Source organism: Brienomyrus brachyistius, chromosome 9, assembly GCF_023856365.1.
Source record: "Brienomyrus brachyistius isolate T26 chromosome 9, BBRACH_0.4, whole genome shotgun sequence".
Lineage (NCBI taxonomy): Eukaryota > Metazoa > Chordata > Actinopteri > Osteoglossiformes > Mormyridae > Brienomyrus > Brienomyrus brachyistius.
The window spans coordinates 9,998,979-10,020,449 of NC_064541.1; the positions used below are offsets into that span (position 1 = coordinate 9,998,979).

General features: G+C 43.2%; 2 protein-coding genes across 2 annotated transcripts in view; both read left to right on the forward strand.

Annotated features, from left to right (window-relative positions):
* The window catches only part of LOC125749451 (myelin basic protein-like), a 38,611-nt gene extending 35,732 nt beyond the window's left edge, over positions 1–2,879 (forward strand). Inside the window, exon 4 of the mRNA XM_049026723.1 lies at positions 2,617–2,879. Coding sequence (XP_048882680.1) covers positions 2,617–2,879 — 263 coding nt within the window. The remainder of the gene's footprint in view (positions 1–2,616) is intronic.
* On the forward strand, positions 2,816–21,028 carry LOC125749452 (myelin basic protein-like). The gene is made up of 5 exons (XM_049026725.1): positions 2,816–3,073; positions 12,500–12,604; positions 13,726–13,752; positions 16,690–16,758; positions 19,420–21,028. The coding sequence occupies exons 1-5, from the start codon at positions 2,954–2,956 to the stop codon at positions 19,453–19,455; spliced, it is 357 nt and encodes a 118-aa protein (XP_048882682.1). The 5' UTR covers positions 2,816–2,953; the 3' UTR covers positions 19,456–21,028.
* Positions 21,029–21,471: the final 443 nt, after the last annotated feature.

Sequence of the window (21,471 nt, forward strand, 5' to 3'; positions counted from 1 at the left end):
TCTTGGTACTCCAGTTACGTTTAGGGTGAATTGAAATTGTCCTGGCTTGTTCCTTCTGTGACCCTAAATATGACAAGCAGTTACAAAAAATGGAGGGATGGAATGGATGCCTAGATGATTTAAAAGATGGCATGACAAGAAATAAAAAGTATTTAATGTACCGGGACTGGGAGCAGGTCACGTCTTGACAAGTCCGAGTCGAGTCTCAGGTCATGTGCTCTGAAGTTCAAGTCTTTCCATCATTTTTACAGTCAAGTTACAAGTCATCAAATTTGTGAATCAATTCCGAGTCGAGTCATGTAACAATTTTTTTTTTTCCTTTAGTGATTAAAACTTGCTGCAACAAAAACCCGCTACTTTACCTTGTAGGTTAAGTTCTTCACAAGCAGAGATAAGTTGAAAAGAGAGTCTCCACTCTGTCACGATTGACCTTGCAATTTTTACATCTGTGTGTATGTAGGAGTGATGCATCTTTCCAACAGAATATCTCAGGAGACCTTGCATTCAGCCAAATGAAAATTCAGACAGCAGATAATTAATATCCACTGCAATAATGAAATGAACGTTATGGTATCCAGAGGGGGACTATAACCTCATGTCTTCTTGTGTCATAAGGTCCAAGTTGAGTCCAAGTCTTCCTTTCAGTTTGCTGAGTCGAGTCACAAGTTATGAAATTTGTGACTTGAGTCCAAGTTGAGTTGCGAGTCAGTGACTTGAGTCCCCACCTCTGTAATAAAGGGCTGTACAATATTGGAAAATCTCAGTTATAATGATTTGATTTTGTTGAATTAAATATTGGGATATTTATATTTTCAAAATGAATTTCCCAGAAAACCTAGGAATGATTTAAACGGCAAGAATAAAAATTATTCTGATTGGTTGGGAGAGCTCATGCAAAAGCAGCGGACAGTAAACATTAAACATATGCTAGATAATCTTGATAAGAAACAGTTATTAAAATTGCAAAGCCTGCTAAGTTTTGTTTCCTATGACAGAGTGAAAATATTCTAACAAAACTGTGCCCCTGCGCTATAACGTCCGGACAGGATGAAAAGCCTGATCTTAACCCAGCTGACTATCATGGTCCTTTATTGTATTGTGATGATGTCATTCAATGCTGGTATTGGTTTTTATGTCAAGTGAAAACCTGCATAAGCAGAACCGTACTTTTGGTACTTTTTTTGATGTACTAAAAGTTCGGTACCCGGTGCAGTGGAAAAGCGCCCTAATGCCCGTCATGGTCCAGCTGACTGGTTTCAACTTCAGTGCTGAACTTTGAAATTGAGTCTTAGAAGCATTCAAAGCAAACACTAGAAAGGTCTCAATAGCCAGTGACTGATGGCTAGCACCCATTGGTGGTCTTTGCAAGGTTTGCCTCTTGCGCTCTGTGTGCCTGATTGGTTTTTGATGTTTTTTTTTTCCCCTTCATGTTTTACACTGCCGTGTTAATTTTGTTGTTGATCAAATGGCTCTTTGGGTAAATCTGTATGCGTGGAGTTCGTATGATCTTCCTGTACTTGCACAGGTTTTCTCCTAGTCCATGTGGATGCATTAATTAGCACCCCATCGCGTATGAGAGTGTATTTGTGTGATAGTATGAGTGCGATGAATGCAGTTCCAGGGTGTCCCCCAGCCTCGTACCCCACTCAGCCCCCTAATGGATGGGCAGTTATGGAAGATTGGTTATGAATAGCTGGATGTGTTTCCACCTGCGTTGTGTTTTTCCTTTTCAATATTTTTTTCAATACGTTTTTGAATTCGCTTATTTGTTATTTCACAATTTGCAGATTTGCATAACAGTGTTGGTTGCGGTTTCCAGGTTTTGGTGTGACCATTCTGAGAACAGTGCAAGGGTTTTACAAAATGGGGCAACTGGTGTTCAATATTCTTGCACTTGAGTCGTATGCCTTTGGACTCTGGCTGCTGCAGGTGTTTCTTGGTGAGCTTGAAACACCACATCCCTGCATCGCCATCTTTGCTGTTGGATAAGTGTCACTGCGCTTTGGGTTCAGCTTCATACCCAGAGGAGTTATTTTTATGACACAGCTTCCATTGTCCCACACAAATAACTATGCAAAAAAACAACAATGGGGGACTGTTGAGAAAACGTTAGCATTCAGAAGCTCGGGTGTTTGGCTGCACGCTTTATCTGGGGACAAAGGCGCATTGATGGTCAGGTTGGCTTTGCTGCCCTCAGCAGTGAAGGCGGTCCTGTGAGCTGTGTTGCACATCCTTTAGCTAAATTCCACACGTCAACATGGGCTTCATAACTTTCAAAAGCAATGGAAGCCACACTTGTCCATAGATTTTCAAAATTCCATCATCCGTAGTGGTTGCAGTCGGCGGTGGCATTTCCCATCCTCTCACATACTTTGTACTGGACCTGTCACAGACGTCCAACTGGTAATTTAGACAAGGCTCACATAGGTTTGTCACAGGCTGCCCCTGCAACCTGTCATACATCTTTTGTTATTCTGTCCCTCTGCATTTTCCTGTAGCCCCCTGGTTTTCCGTAACACTTTTTTCGCTCATAAAGGCTCCCATTGTCTACTTGACTGTTCTGCACCAGGCTCAAGTTCATAGATGACCCTTGTGTTTTTTTTCCCGATTTTCCAGGCCAGGGCGAGGCAGATGCGTGCCTGAACAATGGCAGACCTACCAAGGGGACAGCGGCGACTGACTCCACGGGTGTGGGGAATGCCGGGAGCCGTGCCAGCGCAGCTGACCCCAACAGCTCCCGCCCCCACCTGGTCCGCCTTTTCTCCCGGGATGCCCCGGGACGGCAGGACAACACCTTCAAAGACCGCCCCTCCGAGTCGGACGAGCTGCACACCATTCCGGAGTGTGTAGCGGACCCATCGGCGCAGGACAGAGACTAGAGCCCTACTTCAGAGCCTCTTTGGGACAGAACTCTTGAACTGGACCAACCTCCCCCGCAAGACCGAAACCCATAATGGCCACAGCAAGTACCTCTGGTCAAGCCCCCTTCGGGCTGGGCAAGCGGAAGAAGAACCCTGGACTCCTGGACCAGCTAGGCCGCTTCTTCGGAGGAGACAGGCGGAGAAAGGGCAAGGTGAGGATGAGGAGTTTGCTGTGGGGCAAAACAAGACAGAAACTGCATTCTGTTTTATTGTTCCTTGTTTCATTTATTATTTTTCTTATTATTTTGGATGGTATTCTGGGTGATCTGTAGTATGTATTCCTATTTCTGGCTAATTTTTTCCTTGATCTCCATTTGACTTCCCAAAACTCACATACGAACTTATGTTGTGCACAGACAGTGGGTCATTGTGGTTTGGGTGTGGTTAGACATCTGTGGCACATGGGATAGAGTTTTATGTCAAAGGGGCATCTTGAAAATAACTTTCAGTTGTCTTTGATAACTGAAAATCTACTTTTTCGATTTCATTATCTTGAATTTAATCGCCTCTGAGGATGTTTGTGCCTCCTCTGCATTCGGGTGTGGTACAGGAGTGATCTGACCTGTCGAGTTATTGAACATGGTGTGGATATTCCAGAGACTGCCTATCAGTTTCCACGCAACATAAATTATTAAAAAGCCTGTTTGATGTATTTTTTAATCTTGGGTTGAAGAAGCTAATGGGGGAACAGATCAGCGTATACGGTTCGATTCTTTTTCCTAGTTCAGAATGTAGATCGATGCAGCTTTTGGATGCTGCTGCTAGGTGACTGCTCTTAGTGTCGACCAATCACAAGGATTTCCCCAGTTTATTTGTCTCCTGCTCTGAGGACCAGATGTCAGCCTTAATATCATACCACTGACAAGGGAGATAGTGGGCGGATTTACCAGCCTGAGTACCAGGACAGACACGCACGCTACCGGAGATCTCGCTTAGATCGTCTGAGGGTTTTTTTCCTCTGTATTCAGCTCTACGCAAGTAGATACATTAAACGGGTAGATATTTAGCTGAACTTTCAATAAGCTGTATTACAAATGGTACAGAAATTTCACACATATATAGTATATGCTGCAGAATATATCACTGAAATGTGGGGGGGGGGGCTTTTGCTTAGATGAGTGGAGCAGTCTTGCATAGTGGGTTTCAGAACTTGCTTGCTGGTAGTGGCTGAATGAGAAGCGGAGAGACTACATTTGGGGGGGGGGGGGGGGTCATAGGTCCCAGGTAGCTCTGGCCCCCAACATTGCCACTGTGTGGCTCCTGGGATGTAGCTGCCAGTGAGCACTCATTTCCCCCTGTTGTACTCCGAGAAAACCACGGTTGTTATCAGGTGGGGTGAAGGGAATTCAATATGTCAGTCCACCCAAAGCTGACAAGAAGCAGGACTGAATCCCTCCAAACGTGCCGCTGCTGTCCCCGTTAGCCTTCTCATTTACCCCAAGCGGGGGCATCAGCTGGGGCCCAGGGTCGCTGGGAAGAGGCGTGAGCCGCTGGTTCCGCAGAAAGGTCATCACTCAGGTAGACAGGCTGCACACCTCCGGTCCGGCTGTCTCATTCATGCAAATATTTCTAAACACACAAGTGACTGGAATCGCCTTCGGAAAGAAAAAGACATAATGCCTTTGTCACATCTGTCTTGTGTTTTTTCTGATCAGAATTTTATTGCTAATAATAAATAACTAGTACTAGATAGTAAGAACTAGTTAAAGGCTGTGTATTTTATGATTTTTATTACTTGGGATTATCTTCTTTTTTCAACAAAACAATCGGCTTAAGGTTTCCTTCATAATCACTGTAGTGATCAGATATGTTTGACTTTTTCATTTGTTTTGTTTTGGCGAAAATTAAAAAAAAATGCTATTCCATATGAGATGTCTCTCTGTGTATACCAAATAATGTTCAGGTATTTCTCTTGTACAAAGAATTTTACTGTATTGTTGGGGAACTGTGTTCAGTAAAGTGTTTATAGAAAATGTTCCTATGACGGGGTTTAATTGAAATTGTTCTTGAAGATTTTTATACAGAAAGCTTACAGTTTGTACTCTTTTTTTTTTTTTTAGACTAATAATTTGAGGGAAAAACTGCTTTTGAAAAGTATTGTCCTGCTCACATGTAATTCATCAGGCAAGATTTTACAGTAGCATGATAAAATCGTTACTTTATTCCAAATGTTCACACAGTGTTAGTGCAGTAGCGGTATTTAAAAATGTTTTGTTTTTTATCAAAATGTTTGTTAAAATTGTTTTGCTTACCCCCCCCCCCCCCCCCATTGCTTAATGCATAACAATTTACTGAGAAGAAGCTCTGCCACTAATAGGCAAAGCGATGTTATTAAGTCCAAGAAAGCGATATTCCACTACTCTGCCTGCTTCTCGTTAAGAGACAAATGGCTGAAATCAGGGGATGGTTCATTGATTATCCGCATTGTCACAATCACTCTTGTCACAGGATGGGGGTCATAAACTGCACTTCTAAGTTAATGCATGAATGAGTTAATATGAACAATAGTGAAAATAAAAACTGCCCATTTCCTTCAGTCGTTAATGGTCTGCCTGCTCCCCCCCCCAGCTGGAAAAAGCCTGACCTTCTTCGTTATGCCACATTAGCTGAGATGTTGGTCCTGGGGTTAGCCCTCGTGTCAGTGATGTTGCGCTCCCCCCATAAGTCATGCTATGTCATCCACCTGCTGTTATCTTTAAAGTTTAATGTCATTGTTCTTTTTCTATATGCCTTATGAATGACAGTACTGCTTCTGGTCACAAACTGCTATAAACTGTACAAGTCTTTTCTCTGCCTCTCTCTTAACATGAGCTTTGGAATAGTACTTTAATAAAGTCTAACAAAAATGACTCTTGCAGATGTTTTTTTTTTTAATTGATTTATTTAGCATTTAAACACTAACCGGCTTTAAACCATAACCTGGCTGTATTGTGTGATTGATGGCTGCCTGCTCTCACATATGCAGCTAGACGTGACCGAGCGTGCTAATCGTTCTGCGGAGTCTTCAGCACGCTTGAGTTTGTTGCGTCTGCTATTGTGCTCAAGCTTGAAATGTGTTAGGAGTGTATCTGGGTGTATTATGGGCTGAGTGAGCCTTCGGACTGTAGAGTCGGACAGACGTACAAGTGCATCATTAAAAGCATAATGATTTCACCCTGGTAATTAGCCTCCCCCCCCCCCAGCAACAACTGGGCTGTGAATCTCAGCATCACCCGCCTCTCAGCCCCTGTGGGATCGATTGGTTTGGGTCCAAGGGCACAGTGGTCAGTATGGGTGGGGTAGGGGGGCAGCATGTGGTGTAGAGCCTGTCCAGCTGGTTAATATGTGGGTTCCATGCTGTGCAGGGCTGGGGGTGGGGGGATGTGGTGTGTTTTATATGTTGTTGTCACCGTTAAAGGACTGCTGTAAAGGCCGTCCCTCCTGTCTATAACCAGTTACATCTAAGCCCCCTAGTGGAATGAAACTGTACTGCAATAAATTCTTCTGCTAAGCTCAGGTAATTATCTTTAATAGAAACTTTAGTAATGCTGTCAAAGGTCAACCATAGCCATACATTTTTTGCTGCCAGGCTTTTATTCAATTCAATTCAATTTGTTTTTATATAGCGCCTTTCACAACAGAGTCCAAAAGCGCTTTGCAGGGATGTGTTTTGATATATTAAACATCATTAGAGAGAGTAATACACATTTTATGAGATGTCTATTGCCTTATATCTCTGTGGAGTAATATGTAATGTTTCTGCCTGCAAATGTCCAATGATTTGAAATTTTCTGGTCATGTACAACAATGTTTAGCTTTAGCATTATGCGCTATCTTGTTAGGGTAGGAGGACAGTAATCTGACCAAAAATTTTATTTAAGTTTACGGGTACTCCGGTTTCCTCCCACAGACCAAAAACATGCTGAGGCTAATTGGACTTGCTAAATTGTCCGTAGGAGTGCATGTGTGAGTGACTGGTGTGTGAGTGTGCCCTGCGATGGGCTGGCCCCCCATCCTGGGTTGTTCCCTGCCTCGTGCCCATTGCTTCCGGGATAGGCTCTGGACCCCCGGCGACCCAGTAGGATAAGCGGTTTGGAAAATGGATGGATGGATGGGATCATGTGATGAGGGCTATTATTTACTGCCATTTATTCCAGGAATATTCCAGAATAGCTGGATTTTGACCATAGCATCTTAATTTTTTTTCAAATGTTTTCAATCACTGTCCATGCCAGGGTGGATGTGAGCTATATCCCAGTCAGTGGTATTTATACTGTAGGCGTACTTTTCTCCAAAAACCAATGAAATGACATGTATTTTTTTAAAATATAGGGCAGTAAGAGCTACAGTCATCTAATGTGCATTGTTAATAGAAAAAGCCATAATAATTAATTAAAATTAAACATGCTGAGATTTAAAAAAATAACTTGAGCTTTACTTGCCAGGTCAGGTCCTATTGATCTTCATGCTTTATGCTCCCCATTTCATGCTAAATTTTCCTTTTACAGAGAGTTTGTCACTCTATACCTCCAAGACAAGGCTGTCATAATGTAGAACGTATCAAAACTGCATAATAGAGGGTTAATCTATGAGCCCTAATTAGTACTGAAAATCCACTGAGGACATGATTTTCAGTCATGAACTCAAAGGCTACTCTGACTCTGCAAGGCAAACCAGCACATACCCACATCCTTTCCTTAAAACGAGTTTCTCTTTCATGGCTTCTTTCTCATTCTTGCCTTTTTCTTTTGGTTTATGTCATTTATCTCTCCTGCTACTTACTACCAGGCACGTAGCCCAATAGTAAAATTACGGATTTGAATCCCCCGAAATTTGTTCATTCCTGACCAGGTACGTAGGCAGGTAGTAAAATAACGAGTTTGAATTCTCCTTGAAATTTTCCAGACCTCCCCCAACAAGCTATCAACCAAGAAAGAAACCAAACTTAAAAAAAAATACCCTTCTCTACCTTATCATGTTATTCAGAGCTGTGGCATTTTTCTTTGCTTCATTCCCATCATTAACATATAAATGAGATTCCTCTTTTCATCCTACATTTAGAGCAGTGTTTCCCAATTCGGTCCTCGGAGACCCACAGTCGGTCCATGTTTTTGCTCCCTCCCAGCTCCCTGCCCACATTTTTGCTCCCTCCCAGCTCCCAGTAGAGAGGATTGGATTGGGAAACGCTGATTTACAGCCTTGGAAAATACCAGGATGCCTCCCACAAGTTTTAAGCGTAACCTTTGGGAAATTACAGCTACAGAGCAGGTTGAGAAGTTGCAGAATCAGAGAGTCAGATGTCGTAATTTGAATCTGCGTCAGGAAGTGCGTGTTCCTGTTGGGCTCCGTATCGATACACACCTTTCCGTTCGAATGACAAGCCCATATTACAGGATCTCTAGCAACACAAATCTCTGAAGAACCTTACATTTTTCAAGAGTGAACTCCGCTGACACCCTTTAACGCAAAGCCAAAGGTACGTGCTGTCTGCAGCAGCTGGACCTGTTACGAAAGACGTGTCCGACCCCTACGGAGTTTGGCCCATTGAGGTTACACCAGTCTGCCATCGCCGGCTCATGCCAACGCAAGCTACATGCCGCCAAGTCCATTAAGCTGGATAAGTTGTGCAATACCGATCTACGCTTCAACTTCCAGTGGATAGATATGTCTCTCAAGGAACAGGGACTGTTTGTAGCTTTGCCTCTTTGGCACCAACAGCAAAGAGGCACTATGCCAACTATTCAAGCAAAGTTTAATTAAAAATAAGAGTAGGAACATCGGAAAGTTGACTTTGTTAACTTTAGTTAAATATGAGAAACATACAGAATGCTTAAGTCCAAAGGACCGGGCACATCCCTATTTCACATACCTTAAAGGAAAAGTCACTTTGACTGTTCTCCATGCTTCTTCCAACCACTCATTCAGCACAGGATTGCAGAGAAATTCTGTAGGTGGCTCCGTAAAGAGGGCAAGGTTCCGATGAGTGACAGGGGCCATAAAAAACCTGGACTTGGATTGGTCTAGGTTGGAGGCCTATTCCAGAGGGTACAAGGCAGAGGAGACCTGGACAGGGTACCTGTCCATTGCTGGGCACTGATTCGGCGTTGCCAATTCACAGAGTACAGCATGTCTTTAAGGTATGGTACCCAGAGGAAGATCAGGCAGAGCCCACCCACACAGAGCGGATTGGCAGGCCGCACTGCTGCAGACTGAGCTACGGTACCCCGTCCCCTGATTTACAGCTGTCACTCCTTGTAGCCTTTCAGTTGTAACAAGATACAGAGTAAATAAGCTATAGAAAACTGTAAAATGTCGTTTGAATGGAGATTCTCAAGGTCTTTAAGCATCAGTTGATTTTTTTCTATTATTATCCGTGACTGCCTACAACAAAGGTCCTTATTCAGTTTGTTATTAAGAAGTCAGATCTGCCACTTCGTTTACCTAATTTCTCGTCAATCACAATCTACGTTCCTAAAAGAAAAGGTTGTTCCACATGGCACAACAAACACACAACTTCTTTGTCATGAAGTGTAGTAACCAGTATTATCCCTAAAATCACTGCAGGCAGTCCCCAGGTTAACAACATCCAACTTACAGTACAGACAACTACAGAAAATTACGAACAGACCACCATAAAGGCTTAATATATATAAAAAAAAATTTAATTAGATAAATACAATGATTCATAATAACGAACATGTGCATTACTTTGTGACATTTGTGAAAACATTGCGTGGCGTCAGGGGTTCATCATATTATTTACTTTTATTATTCCTGTATTATTAGTAGAACTATGTACTGTAATATTATTGTTCCTACTTAGCTACAAATTAAAGAATTTCAATGGATCTTCCTTGTAAGCTGGGGACTACCTGTATTGTATTTTTTAACCTAATAAAGGTGATTATGCAGAAAGTTGAAGCACTATAACACATGTTAATCAGGGTCAGATGAAAGCACAACCTCAAGCTTTGAGGAGCTCTGTAGATTTTTGAGGGTTATTTCAGAATTTGATGTGGATTCTGTGTTAATAGAATATCCCCATTAAAAAAAAAATACAAGTGTCTAATTATCATCACAAAGTTACAGAGGTAGAGAGCTTTACTGTGAAGCTTGTGTAACGAAGACAACCTTCAGTCATGATGCTGTACCTTTCTGTTGCTGAAGGATATTTTATTGTGACACTGTGGGCTCATGCTGTGCATGAAGCAGAATAATGACATTCTTGAGAAGGTAATTATGGGGTCACTTTAAGAACTGACATTCCACAAGACCTGCAGGGTCCCTGCTGCGAATCCTGCAGAATTTATTCGATTTAGAGGGAAGTTAATGATATTGATTCCAGGGTGATGTTTGGGAAATGGCCCTCCCCAATCTGAAAGATAGGATTCTTGCATTGATTCCTGTAAATCGAAAAGTGCCTGGTCAATTGATTGTTAATGGGTGGAGCAAACTACTGCCATATAGAAGCTGCACCACTGCCATTGTTTCAAGGGAGCACTGGTACACATAGCAAAAGGCTACAGATATGGTTTTTCTCTTCTTTTTCTACTTTTTTTTGCCCCATCTTCTTTCAACCCGTTTTGGGCCCATTCAAAGCATTAACTAATTATTTAAATAACTGCCCTAATTGTTCCCGCAATTACACAAAACAGTGTCTGCAATTTTTTAATAAAAATTATTACAGACAGTGTCTTGGCCCGGCTAGCTCAGTCGGTAGAGCATGAGACTCTTAATCTCAGAGTCGTGGGTTGGAGCCCCACGCTGGGTGCTGTCTTCTTGAGGCATAGAAGCCCATCACCCTCCGAGACGTGAACATGAAAAGTCCCGCCGTCAACAAAACATCAGCGTGACTCGTTCTGCCTTCTATGGGGCGGCATGGTGGTGCAGTGGTTAGCACTGTCGCCTCACACCTCTGGGACCCGGGTTCGAGTCTCCGCCTGGGTCACATGTGTGCGGAGTTTGCATGTTCTCCCCGTGTCGTCGTGGGGTTTCCTCCGGGTACTCCGGTTTCCCCCCACAGTCCAAAAACATGCTGAGGCTAATTGGAGTTGCTGAATTGCCCATAGGTGTGCATGTGTGAGTGAATGGTGTGTGAGTGTGCCCTGCGATGGGCTGGCCCCCCATCCTGGGTTGTTCCCTGCCTCGTGCCCATTGATTCCGGGATAGGCTCCGGACCCCCCGCGACCCAATAGGATAAGCGGTTTGGAAAATGGATGGATGGATTACAGACAGTGGAAAGTCTGTATTGGAAAGGTCCCCTCCACATAATATCTGTAAGATTCCATCCATCAGCTCTTTCTTCTTTAATTTAGCTTGACTACTGAAAGCCAGTTTAATTAATACGTGTTTGTTGCTAGAGTAACGGTCGGGTTCGAGACTCTCAGCAGAGGACGGAAAAGGAAGAGACTTGGTTCATTAAACGTTTTCCACAGTGTATCTGAACTGACGTTGGAGGTAATGAAAAGGTTTGTATTTCCTCTCTTGGAAGTAGGTAGATCAGTTTCAGTTCTGGGAGATATTTAAGGATCACACCCCCGTGGCTTGGAATTTGCATCTACATAAGATGAGAGACCTGAAAAATGCAATTTAAGCACAAGCAACATAATCATGAACAAAATAACCTGAAATTAACTGCACAACACTGTTGCTTAGCTTTTTGTATGCTTATGTGTGTACGTGTGTACGTGTGCGTGCATTATTGGAATGCTTACACTAATCCTGGAATGGGGGAGGGGTGACTGTCATTTTCAAAAATAGGCCTATTAAATTCTATTCTATAATCTTGCTAGTACCTGAAAACCTGCCTCTTAAAACTGCTTGTTTTTCACCAAAGTTTGGGTTTATTTGTGACAACCAGCTGCTGTTGACTTTTTTTTCCCACCTCCCTGACAAAACTGGAATAATTAAAATAATTGGCATAGTGTTGTTTACATGCACCACGTATGTAAACACATTACCACCTGCAACGTTGCTGGGGCTCGTCAAAAAAATTTGCATTATTTTAAAAGTGAAGCATCCTTAAAATTTTTGAAAATTCGTTTGTTGCATACACCTGTCTGCTTTTGTTTGGTTTTAGGTAAACACCCGAGAGTCAAAATACACGGATAATAATCTGCCCATACCAGAATGCTAATATTCTCTTTTTGGTAATGTCGCTTGGAATGAAATCTGACTGAACATCTGACAGACTTCCAATCACTTATCCTGGACAGTGTGATCGGGGGGGCAGGAGGAGAACGGGGCAGAAATAACACACTACAGGCAATTTAGAAACACGATTAATCTAAACCAAGTTCTCTACATAGCGGAAGAGCAGCCACACATCTTCAGTGAAAAGGGCTGATTTGCTGCAGGTTCTCGGAAAATTCTTCACACATGGGGGGAGTCGGGACCCAAACCCCCAGCCCCGGAGGTGTCACACATCTGTGCTATCTGCTGAACTGTCTTCAAAATATATTACATTTCAAAGGTTAAGTCAATAAAAATTAGCTTTAGGCTGCTTGAGAATGCTATGAAGAAGCTTTCATAAGCACAGCTGCCCCGAGCTTTTGACACTTGATGTAGTGAAAACATTCTGTGTCTCTTTGTGCCGCCAGGGCTCCTTCCGGGGCTCCCTGTCCTCCTCCCCACAGCGCCCTCTGCAGGGCTCCCCCCGTCGGCGCGGAGATGAAAATGCCGTCGTGCAGTTCTTCAGGACAATTGTAAGCATGCTTGCCGGTTCTGCTCTGCTCACTCGCTGTAACCTGTCTATTATTCCCTTTCCCTAACCAGAGAGAAAATGTAGCCTTCTACACTCAAAGACTCCACGTAATGACATTAACTGGGTCCGATTTCTGAGATTTTCTAAGAACTGTCCTTCGCGCAAGTCTACAAGTCAGCATTCCAAGCAGTTCATGGCACGATGTGCAACCCGAGAGATTCTAGAAATGAAGGCAGGGGCTGATATCTCAGCTGCTGGACCTACAACCCACACCGGGGTTCACTGGAAGAAGTAGATCAGATATTACACCAATATCTCAGAACCGACGCTTGCTAAGGTGTCAGCCTGCACATGTAGTGCCCTGATCAGTGATGCGGCTGTGTAACCTCACATAAAATAAGCGTGTTTTTCAAGGAACACCAGCAAAACAGAGCAATAATAATGTACCATTCTATGCTTTTTCTAGCTCCCTAACCACACTACTAGCGTGTATTCTGCCAATGTTTGTTACTTTTGAAGTTTTCTAATATTAGCATGTTTTAAATGTCACATGCTTTTATCTCTTATCATATTTACATTTACGTTTACTTAGTAGACGCCTCTGTCCTAAGCGAGGCAAACAGCACATTACACACACATGTGCTACCAAGGAGTGGACTTGGCTTAAGTGCAGCTAGGCTGAGCTTCCAGTGAATACCCAGTTACAGCGTAAACAGTATTAAAGCAGGAGACACTTCTAACAAAGCAACATCTATTAAGACTTATTACTCAACAACAACGCAGGCAGCAAAATATTGTGGTCAAATATTAAAGCAATATTCACATTATGGATATTATCCTGTATCTACATCATGCATTAGTCCAGAATGTCATCCATCTGCCTTCATGTAAAGGATGTCTTAATCGCATTTTAAGTACTTTCATTTTATTAGGCAGTGTAGGTGGCCAGATTCTAATAGTATGCCGACGATATCTAATAGTGCCAGGCAGTGATGGATTTTCCGTGACGTTTATCTAAATATCGCCAAGGGGGAAATGCCTCTTTTTAAACAGCTCTCATGAACACCCCAGTTTGTACAATGAATATAAATTCACCCCGTTGACTCTGGCTTTGTCCTGCAGGTGTCCCCTCCTCCACCCAAATCCAAGGTAAGCTTCCTCACTCTCCACATGCTTAAAAAAGAGAGGATGTAAAACAATACTATTACCATGTAATACAGGTCTTTGGTAGTTATACTTAACCTTGCAATTCCAAAGGACTAATTTAGTTCTGATTTGGAGATCCAGAAGGGATGTTCGTGTCTTGTTTGTTTTATAATAATATTTCCTCTCTTATCTGTAGTTCCCGATAAAGGGTACCGTCTCATTTGTAGGTTCAATGGGACAATGCTTATTTCTGGCTCCAAATGGTTCTTACTTCCTTGTACATCTTTGTCCAAAATAATGATAGTTACTTCTTTCAGTTCAAAGGAAATGCACTACCTCATTACCAGCATGTACCCATCTGACAAGCCTCTTAAAAGAAGCCAAAGCAAAATAAAAATGGTTTCAAGACAGAAAGAAAAGACAGGAAATACTATATACATTTCTATAAAAAAATAACACATTGTAGGACATTGTACCAGCTTACCACAGTCACACAGTGCTGAAGCAAGGTATTGGGACATGGAACGGATTTTGTTTTGGTCAGCAAAAAATAAATAAAGAGTGTGCTTAAAGTCCAGGCAAAACTCATCAAAATGTTCTCAGAGTTTTGGGAATTACTTATTTCAAAAGAGAAAAATGGAGAAAGTTAATCAGGGATATGATTGATAGGACCATGTTACCAGGGAAACCAGAGTAATGCTGTATTTTGGCATATTCATCCAACCCAGAATAAACAGGCTTCCAACAATGATGCACAAAATATTTTATTACTATTGATTGTTGTTTAGGAGCGGAAGGGGAGAGCAAAAATTGTGTGATAATCTGTTTAAGGGTAGCGACTCTCCAACTGGAATATAAGCCATCAGCACTTAATCTGCATTGTAAATTTACCAGTAACGTTCCCTCTTAAACACCTTAATTAAGTCATTAGTCTACCAATCTGTCTCCAACTGCCTCTCATTCATCATAATTAGAGTTTCTCATTTAACTGGGTATGAATCAGGCCAACAAAATAAACTGAAGTTTATCTGTGGAGCCACAGGGAGTGACACGGCGTGAGTGCTGATTGGCTGCGGTCAGCGGGAGCAGGTTGCCGTGGCTGCCGTGGCGATGTGCTGCCGTGGCGATGTGCTGCCGTGGCGATGTGCTGCCCTCTGCGCTGCTCTGTGCTGTCACCCTCTTGACTTTCTCTCTCTCTTTCATATCCAGTGGCGAGGACTATCTGCCAAATTAGGCCGGGTAGGTGATTTAAAAAACAACAAAATAAAATAAGACCGAAAAACAACCAAACAAACACAAAAAAACAACCCTAAAAAAACTCCCTCGATTGATTTCACAGCCCTTTTTGTCACTGGAAAACCTGCAGCCAGGGTGAATGCTGCCTCTCCTGTTTGTTCTTACCTGATAAAACATCCCCAATTACCTTCCCTGTTATTCTTCACTCCTTTACATTCCTTCCCTTGCATGTCTTCCTACTTATGTTCCTCACTTCCCTTTGCCTGCCTGTTTATTTCACTCCCCCCTGCCCCCACCCCGTAACCCCCCCCCTTTCAGCTGCTGTCTCTGTCATGGCTACTCTTATCACTTCACAGCCAAACATCTTCGGTGGAAAAAAAAAGTTGATTTGCTGAGGTAAAGTATCACTGCCCGGTTTGGCTGCTTTTTTCCACAGATGTGCAAATGGATGCCTCCAGAAAGTTTTACCGATATCCAATAATCTACATTTTTAATGGAACAATCTAAATGCATAGAAAACGGTGGGCAGATTTGTGGACTGCCCCTTTAAATAATTTTATCCTGGGCTGTTTTTCAGTGAACAGATCATTCGGGAACCAGTATGCTCAGTACTTCATAAATATCAAGCAACACTGCAGTGCGTTCAATTCCCCTACCAAGATCGCCCAGCTAGATTAGGTGTGACTTTTATTAGACTGTGTTCTGTCACAGCTGGACCTGTGGTAATTAAAAGGCTGTTTGGCTAGTGGGCAGGATTCTAGTGATGTGACTGCAGAACAGTTCTACCGTCCGCGATGTTTTTTAAACATGCAGTCATGCGCTGCTGCTACTTTGGCCAGTAGAACGTCTTTTCCTTCTTCCTTAAACGCCTGACTCTTCCGGATGGGCATCAGATCTCCAGAGGCCATCACTGTCTTCCCTCATCCGGGCTAGTCTGCGATAGTTTGCTCACCATTCAGCTCTACATCCCACTGAACTTCGATCTATCCTCCTACACTCCCTTTCATAAAGCAACATCTCCCTGGATGGGATCAGCGAATCTATCAGGCACCTGCAGGTTATCACTCTGCTCAGACAGGCCAGGAGAACATCTAGATGCAGAAGGGAAATTGGGGTCAAGTTGGGTAGCCAAACTGCTGCTGCTTCTGCTAATGGTGACGATGATGACCAAAATTATCCCATCCATGCACATCATTTAGGTTCATTGTGCCCCAACTGACAGGAGAATAAGCTTTCGGCTGAAGTGACTTGTTTTATTCTGAAAGTAGTAGCTCAGTTAAAACGCGGTATTATTTCCATAATTAAATGTTTTTTTCAATAGGCGATTACTTTCTGAATTGCTTTGTGTTTCAGTAGAGAAACACTCACAGTGACATTGTGAAACTGCAAGTAGGAGTTCCAATAACGAAAAGCATCCTCTATAAAGACACGATCCTGTAAAAGGACTAAAGGTGCTGGAAGAGCCCATCGCTTTGGGTGAACATACAGGGTTGCTATGCAGCTTTGGTCATTTAACCCGACAGAACGTGTATGAGAGTGTGTTCTTGGACCGCCAGGAGCCGGCGCTCTGCAAAACACATGCGCCGTCCTCCTGGTCCAGCCAGAGGGTCTCAGCTGTGCACCAGAAGCACTGTCTAGGGCCCCGGATTTTCCCAAACCCCCTCCTCTCCCACCCGAGACTGATTCTCATGCCTTTTTCCTTAGGGGGAGCAGAAGTCTACACAGGCAGGCCGCAGTGAAGGCCAGGGAACCTTGTCCAGGATCTTCAAAATGGTAAACAGCTCACGTCATCCTGGGGCAAAAACACAGACGAGGAGAGGGGCAATGTAATTAATGCTAATACATTAGCAGGGCTGACGTCTGTATGACCCTAACATGGCTAAGATGCGCTAGTGCCTTTGGGTCTACAGGCACTAATGAGCCCTCCTGTGCTGTCCGGAACTCAAGAGAATATCATCCTTCAAACACACGTAAATGCATTAATGGAGGTCACGTAGTCGATATTGTTATGAAAACACAAAGACTCCTCCTTGACATATGTCCCCAAGCGTGTGCATGTGTTAGATCTGGATTGTGTTGATGCATAATATCCAACGAAAAAGGTGTTTTTCTTGGATTTGTAATGCCTGAGAGACATCACTGTATTCCAGCTGTAATGTTCCACGCGGCTGTGGGGACTCTGTGCCTCTGAGCCTGAACCCTGCCCAGCTGGGGAGGGAAGTTCCGTGGCACCTAAAGAATGCCATGAACTGGAGCATTTTGGCCCAGCTAAGCCTGACAGCTTTATTGACCTATCTGTCACAATACTGAAGCCTCAGATTTGTATTATGAAAAGAGCAAAAGAGCATAGAATTAGTAATAAAGAGCAAAGTCACTCATTATTCAACCTGCTACTATTGCTTTTTTGGGTAAATGTCCCTGTAATGTCAAGAAGTATAATAATCATAAACAAAATACCACCCGCCGCCTTCTTCTTTGTGTTTCACGTCCCCCTGGTTAAGCAAAATCCATCCATCCACCCATTCATCCATCCATCTCTTCAATGGCTCATGGTCCAGTCAGGATCAGTAGGAAAGTGTGTGTCTTGGGTGGGGAACAGGTGGGGACAGCTGGAGACAGCTGGGGACAGTTGGGGACAGCTGGGGACAGTTAGGGACAGTTGGGGACAGTTGTGGACAGCTGGGGACAGTTGTGGACAGTTGAGGACAGCTGGGGACAGTTAGGGACAGCTGCGGACAGTTGGGGACAGTTTGGGACAGTTGGGGACAGTTGTGGACAGCTGGGGACAGTTGGGGACAGCTGTGGACAGTTGGGGACAGTTGTGGACAGCTGCGGACAGCTGGGGACAGTTGTGGACAGCTGTGGACAGTTGTGGACAGCTGCGGACAGCTGGGGACAGTTGGGGACAGTTGTGGACAGCTGGAGACAGCTGGGGGCAGCATGAAAGGCTTTCATATCACCACAAGACCTTGCTTCCATATTTTCTTATGGCAGTTCATACTCTATGCAAACAGAATATATGGATTATATGCCATCACCTGTGTGGAGGCAATTCTGTGTGAAAAGCCGTATTACACAATCCTCACAAGGTCTCAGACCTCACACGTTTGGATTCTGCTGCAATACCCTCGTGACAGAATTACTCTGGTGAGAGTAATCAGCTGTAAGATAGACATACAGAGCAGTAAATGATAATGGAACTTTCAGCCACCGTGACGATAAATACATTTTTCCTTTTGTTGTATGAGTGTGTTTAAGGTGGGCGAACACTGGCATCTCCAGTTGTTTAGACTTGGCTTACTCTGTTTTCAGCTGTATCAGCCCCTCTTTGGGCACATCTGGGGACGTAGTGATGGCAACAGAATGGATTTTGTTCGGAGTGAGCTGACACTTAATCGCTTGTGTGACGCAAGTTCTGGGGTTCAACCGGGCAATGCTGCGGAAAATCCAGAAACAAACCAAGGCCCACAGGAAGTTGTCACGATTTCAGTAATTAGCAAGTTATTTTGTTTAGTGATTAATTCATTTAGGTGTATTTTTCAGTTCATCTTAGCACTTTGCTTGAAATAGCAATGGGAGGATAATCAATACTTCAGAATGTCTTCCCCCTCCTTGGATGCAGATTGTTAGGTTAGGGTTAGGGTTAGGGGATATTAGCTGAGTTTCAGAGTCTTCCTTCTGAAGAATAATTATGTGTTGATGGGGGGGCGGGAAATGCCACAAGAGTGTTGCATGATTGGCTTCAGCTGTCCCTCCCTCCCCAGATGATTATTGATCGGCATGTTGTGATGTGTTTCAACTAGTAACCCTGACCACATGTTTCAGGCCTTTCACTTATACCTGGATTCCTTGCCTGGGTTTGGGCTTTTCATTTGTAGTGTCTCTTTTTCAGTATTTGCACCTATGTTCTGTTCACCTCAGTCCTGTTCTGCCCAAATCACATCTCCGCTTCACCATTCACCAAGTGATCCTCACCATAGCATGAATAATTTGTGCCTGAGATACACCTACATTATCCAGCTTACATTTTGAAAAAAGTTCATTTGATCTACCGTAACAGATCCTTTCTGAGATATACGTGTCCTGCTGCATCTAAACGTTTTCTCCTTCTTTTCTCTTTCTTTTTACCTCAAATGCCTGCATTTGATGAAAAATCAGTTTTTTCAGGAACTTTTTCTGACAAATAGCAACAGTTTTCTTCTCCCGCTCTTTATATTTTTAGATGTTGAGAGGAGATATTTTTTAAATGCATTGTAGTATCCCATTCAAGTCTACATGGATATATTCAACATTATCCTCTTTTTTCCCTTAATTTAGAAACTATAGTCTATGCTTCTCAGAAGACTGCAAAGATCCCTGCAGATAAAAACATCAGTAAAAATGAGGTTTACTGGTCCAGCTGTTAACGCTGCCTGTTCTCTCATTTCCTTCCAGGGAGGAAGTAGATCTGGGTCACCTGCCAAGCGCTGATATCCCTTCGTCCCATTCCTTTTTAATGCCAAAAAGGGTGTATTTGGAAGAAAAAGGAAGCCAACGAGGGAGATGAAGCAAGAAGCCGGATTGATAGCCTCACCGCTGCCCTGCCGCTAACGCACTAACGCTGACCCTTGCGTTTCCACCTCACAGCTCAGCCGCTACATCTAACCCGTCCCCCGGGACACAAGCGTGGCTGTCCTAACCAGAATCACAGACAGCCTTCTCGCGCATGCAGCCTCGAAGGCTCTCATTTCCCCTGTCCTCCTTTCTTCTGTTGCTGTTGTTGTCGTCGTCAAAGTGTCAAACACTAACAGTGGGGACTGGAACACTGGTGGGCTTGGTGACCAGCCCGTCTGAAACGTTCCCTTTCCGTCGCCTCTCCCGTGAAAGAAGGCCGTGTTTTCTTTTTTCCAAGCCTCCCTTCTCCCTTCCCGTATTTGCGGTGTTTACCACCTAACAGATTATTAGTTATTAGAGTAGCTTAGAAATGTTTCTCGTGACTCTTCTTGTCATCTCATGCAGGTTAGTGTCTTTGGTTGTAAATGTGCAGCCCAGTCACTCACAGTCCGTGTGCTTTCACTCCGAGCATCCTGCTCAAACTGCAACTGAAACTGCACAGATTTTAATACCTCCATCCCAACATAACTTACAGGCCGTTTGCCTGGAATCTGTAATATTTAGCGGCTGATCTTGTTAGCTGTAAAATTGGAGGGAAAAGTGACCTACAAGGCTTGTAATTTAACCAATTATATATAAATATATATAAATAATGTACTTTTTCATGGCACCCACTGATTTTTTATCTGCTAACGATTCTCCTTTTTAGCATGAACACATCATTAAGTTAATTAAGGTGCTAAAATTTTAATGGGAATGGAACGCCATTTTCCCAGTCATAATTTAAGTAGATTAAAAGTCTGTCTGTACTGCACTGTTTTTGTGACTGTGAGGAAACAGCCTTCACCGAATCAAGTTCTGGGGGGGGGGGCATTAGTATAATTACCCTGGTCATTACATCATGATAAATTTAACCCCACACCCACTACCCACCCCAAGCCATAAAAGTGTATTTTTTGTTGTACGCTATCAAAATGTCTCGTGTTTGGGGTTTGTTCCATTTGTTATCTGTCAAAATAAAAATAAATAAATAAATGAACAGCTAGTTAACGCAATGCCATTTGTAAACGCAAGAGAAACACTGCGTCATGTTTGTCTACCTTTGTTTTCTTGTGTCCTGATGAAAGTGTTTCCAGCCGTCGTGAAAAAACAGACACACCCTTTTTCGCATTTAAGCGAACGCTGGGATGGAGAGAAATAGGACAGGCAGCAGGAAAGTTTGTCGAGTCTCCTGAGGAACAGAAGGATGGAGATTCATCTCCGCCGTGGTTGTGCCCCAAAAACAACAGCACCGTTTGTGTATTTAAAGTAAGCTTCAGTCTGCGTACGTGTGACTCTGTGTGTGCAGCTCATGCGTTTAAACCATCAGGTTAAACCTAGGAGCCTTCGCTGGACCCGGCACAAACAAAATGACCCGCCTCTTAACTTAAATAAAAGCCATTTAAAAGTTGGGCTGCAGATTTTCTTTGTTATTTAAGAAAAGAACCAACAATCTCACAGCAATGGGACTGCTCTTTGTAGACGAATAATCCAGACATAGTATTCTGATATGCACACACCAATCCATGGCTTAGAAATAAAATACTACTTTAATAAAGAGACACGAGACCTCTGACTTTATAACAGAGTATGGAGAAGACTTCCTGTCAGTGTAGTGTATGTTAAAACCTGCGGTTCCATTAAATCTGGACTATTAGCTGAGATCTCCCCAAGCGAGCTTGATAGGCCGAATGGCCTCCTCTTGTCTGTAAACTTTTCATGTTCTTACTGTCAGTCCACTGCCAGCAAAAGCCAGATAGGGACGTCAACAATGAACAATAAAGCTAACAGAAACACACGCATTCTATGGTAAAACATTACATGGTTACAACACTTATTATTTAAAATGTAAAT

Excerpts from the sequence above, each read along its gene's own strand:
- LOC125749452 (XM_049026725.1), top strand. The coding sequence starts at position 2,954 with ATGGCCACAGCAAGTACCTCTGGTCAAGCCCCCTTCGGGCTGGGCAAG. Across the intron at positions 3,074-12,499 it reads ACAGGCGGAGAAAGGGCAAG|GGCTCCTTCCGGGGCTCCCT; the intron begins GTGAGGATGAGG and ends TTGTGCCGCCAG. Across the intron at positions 13,753-16,689 it reads CTCCTCCACCCAAATCCAAG|GGGGAGCAGAAGTCTACACA; the intron begins GTAAGCTTCCTC and ends CTTTTTCCTTAG.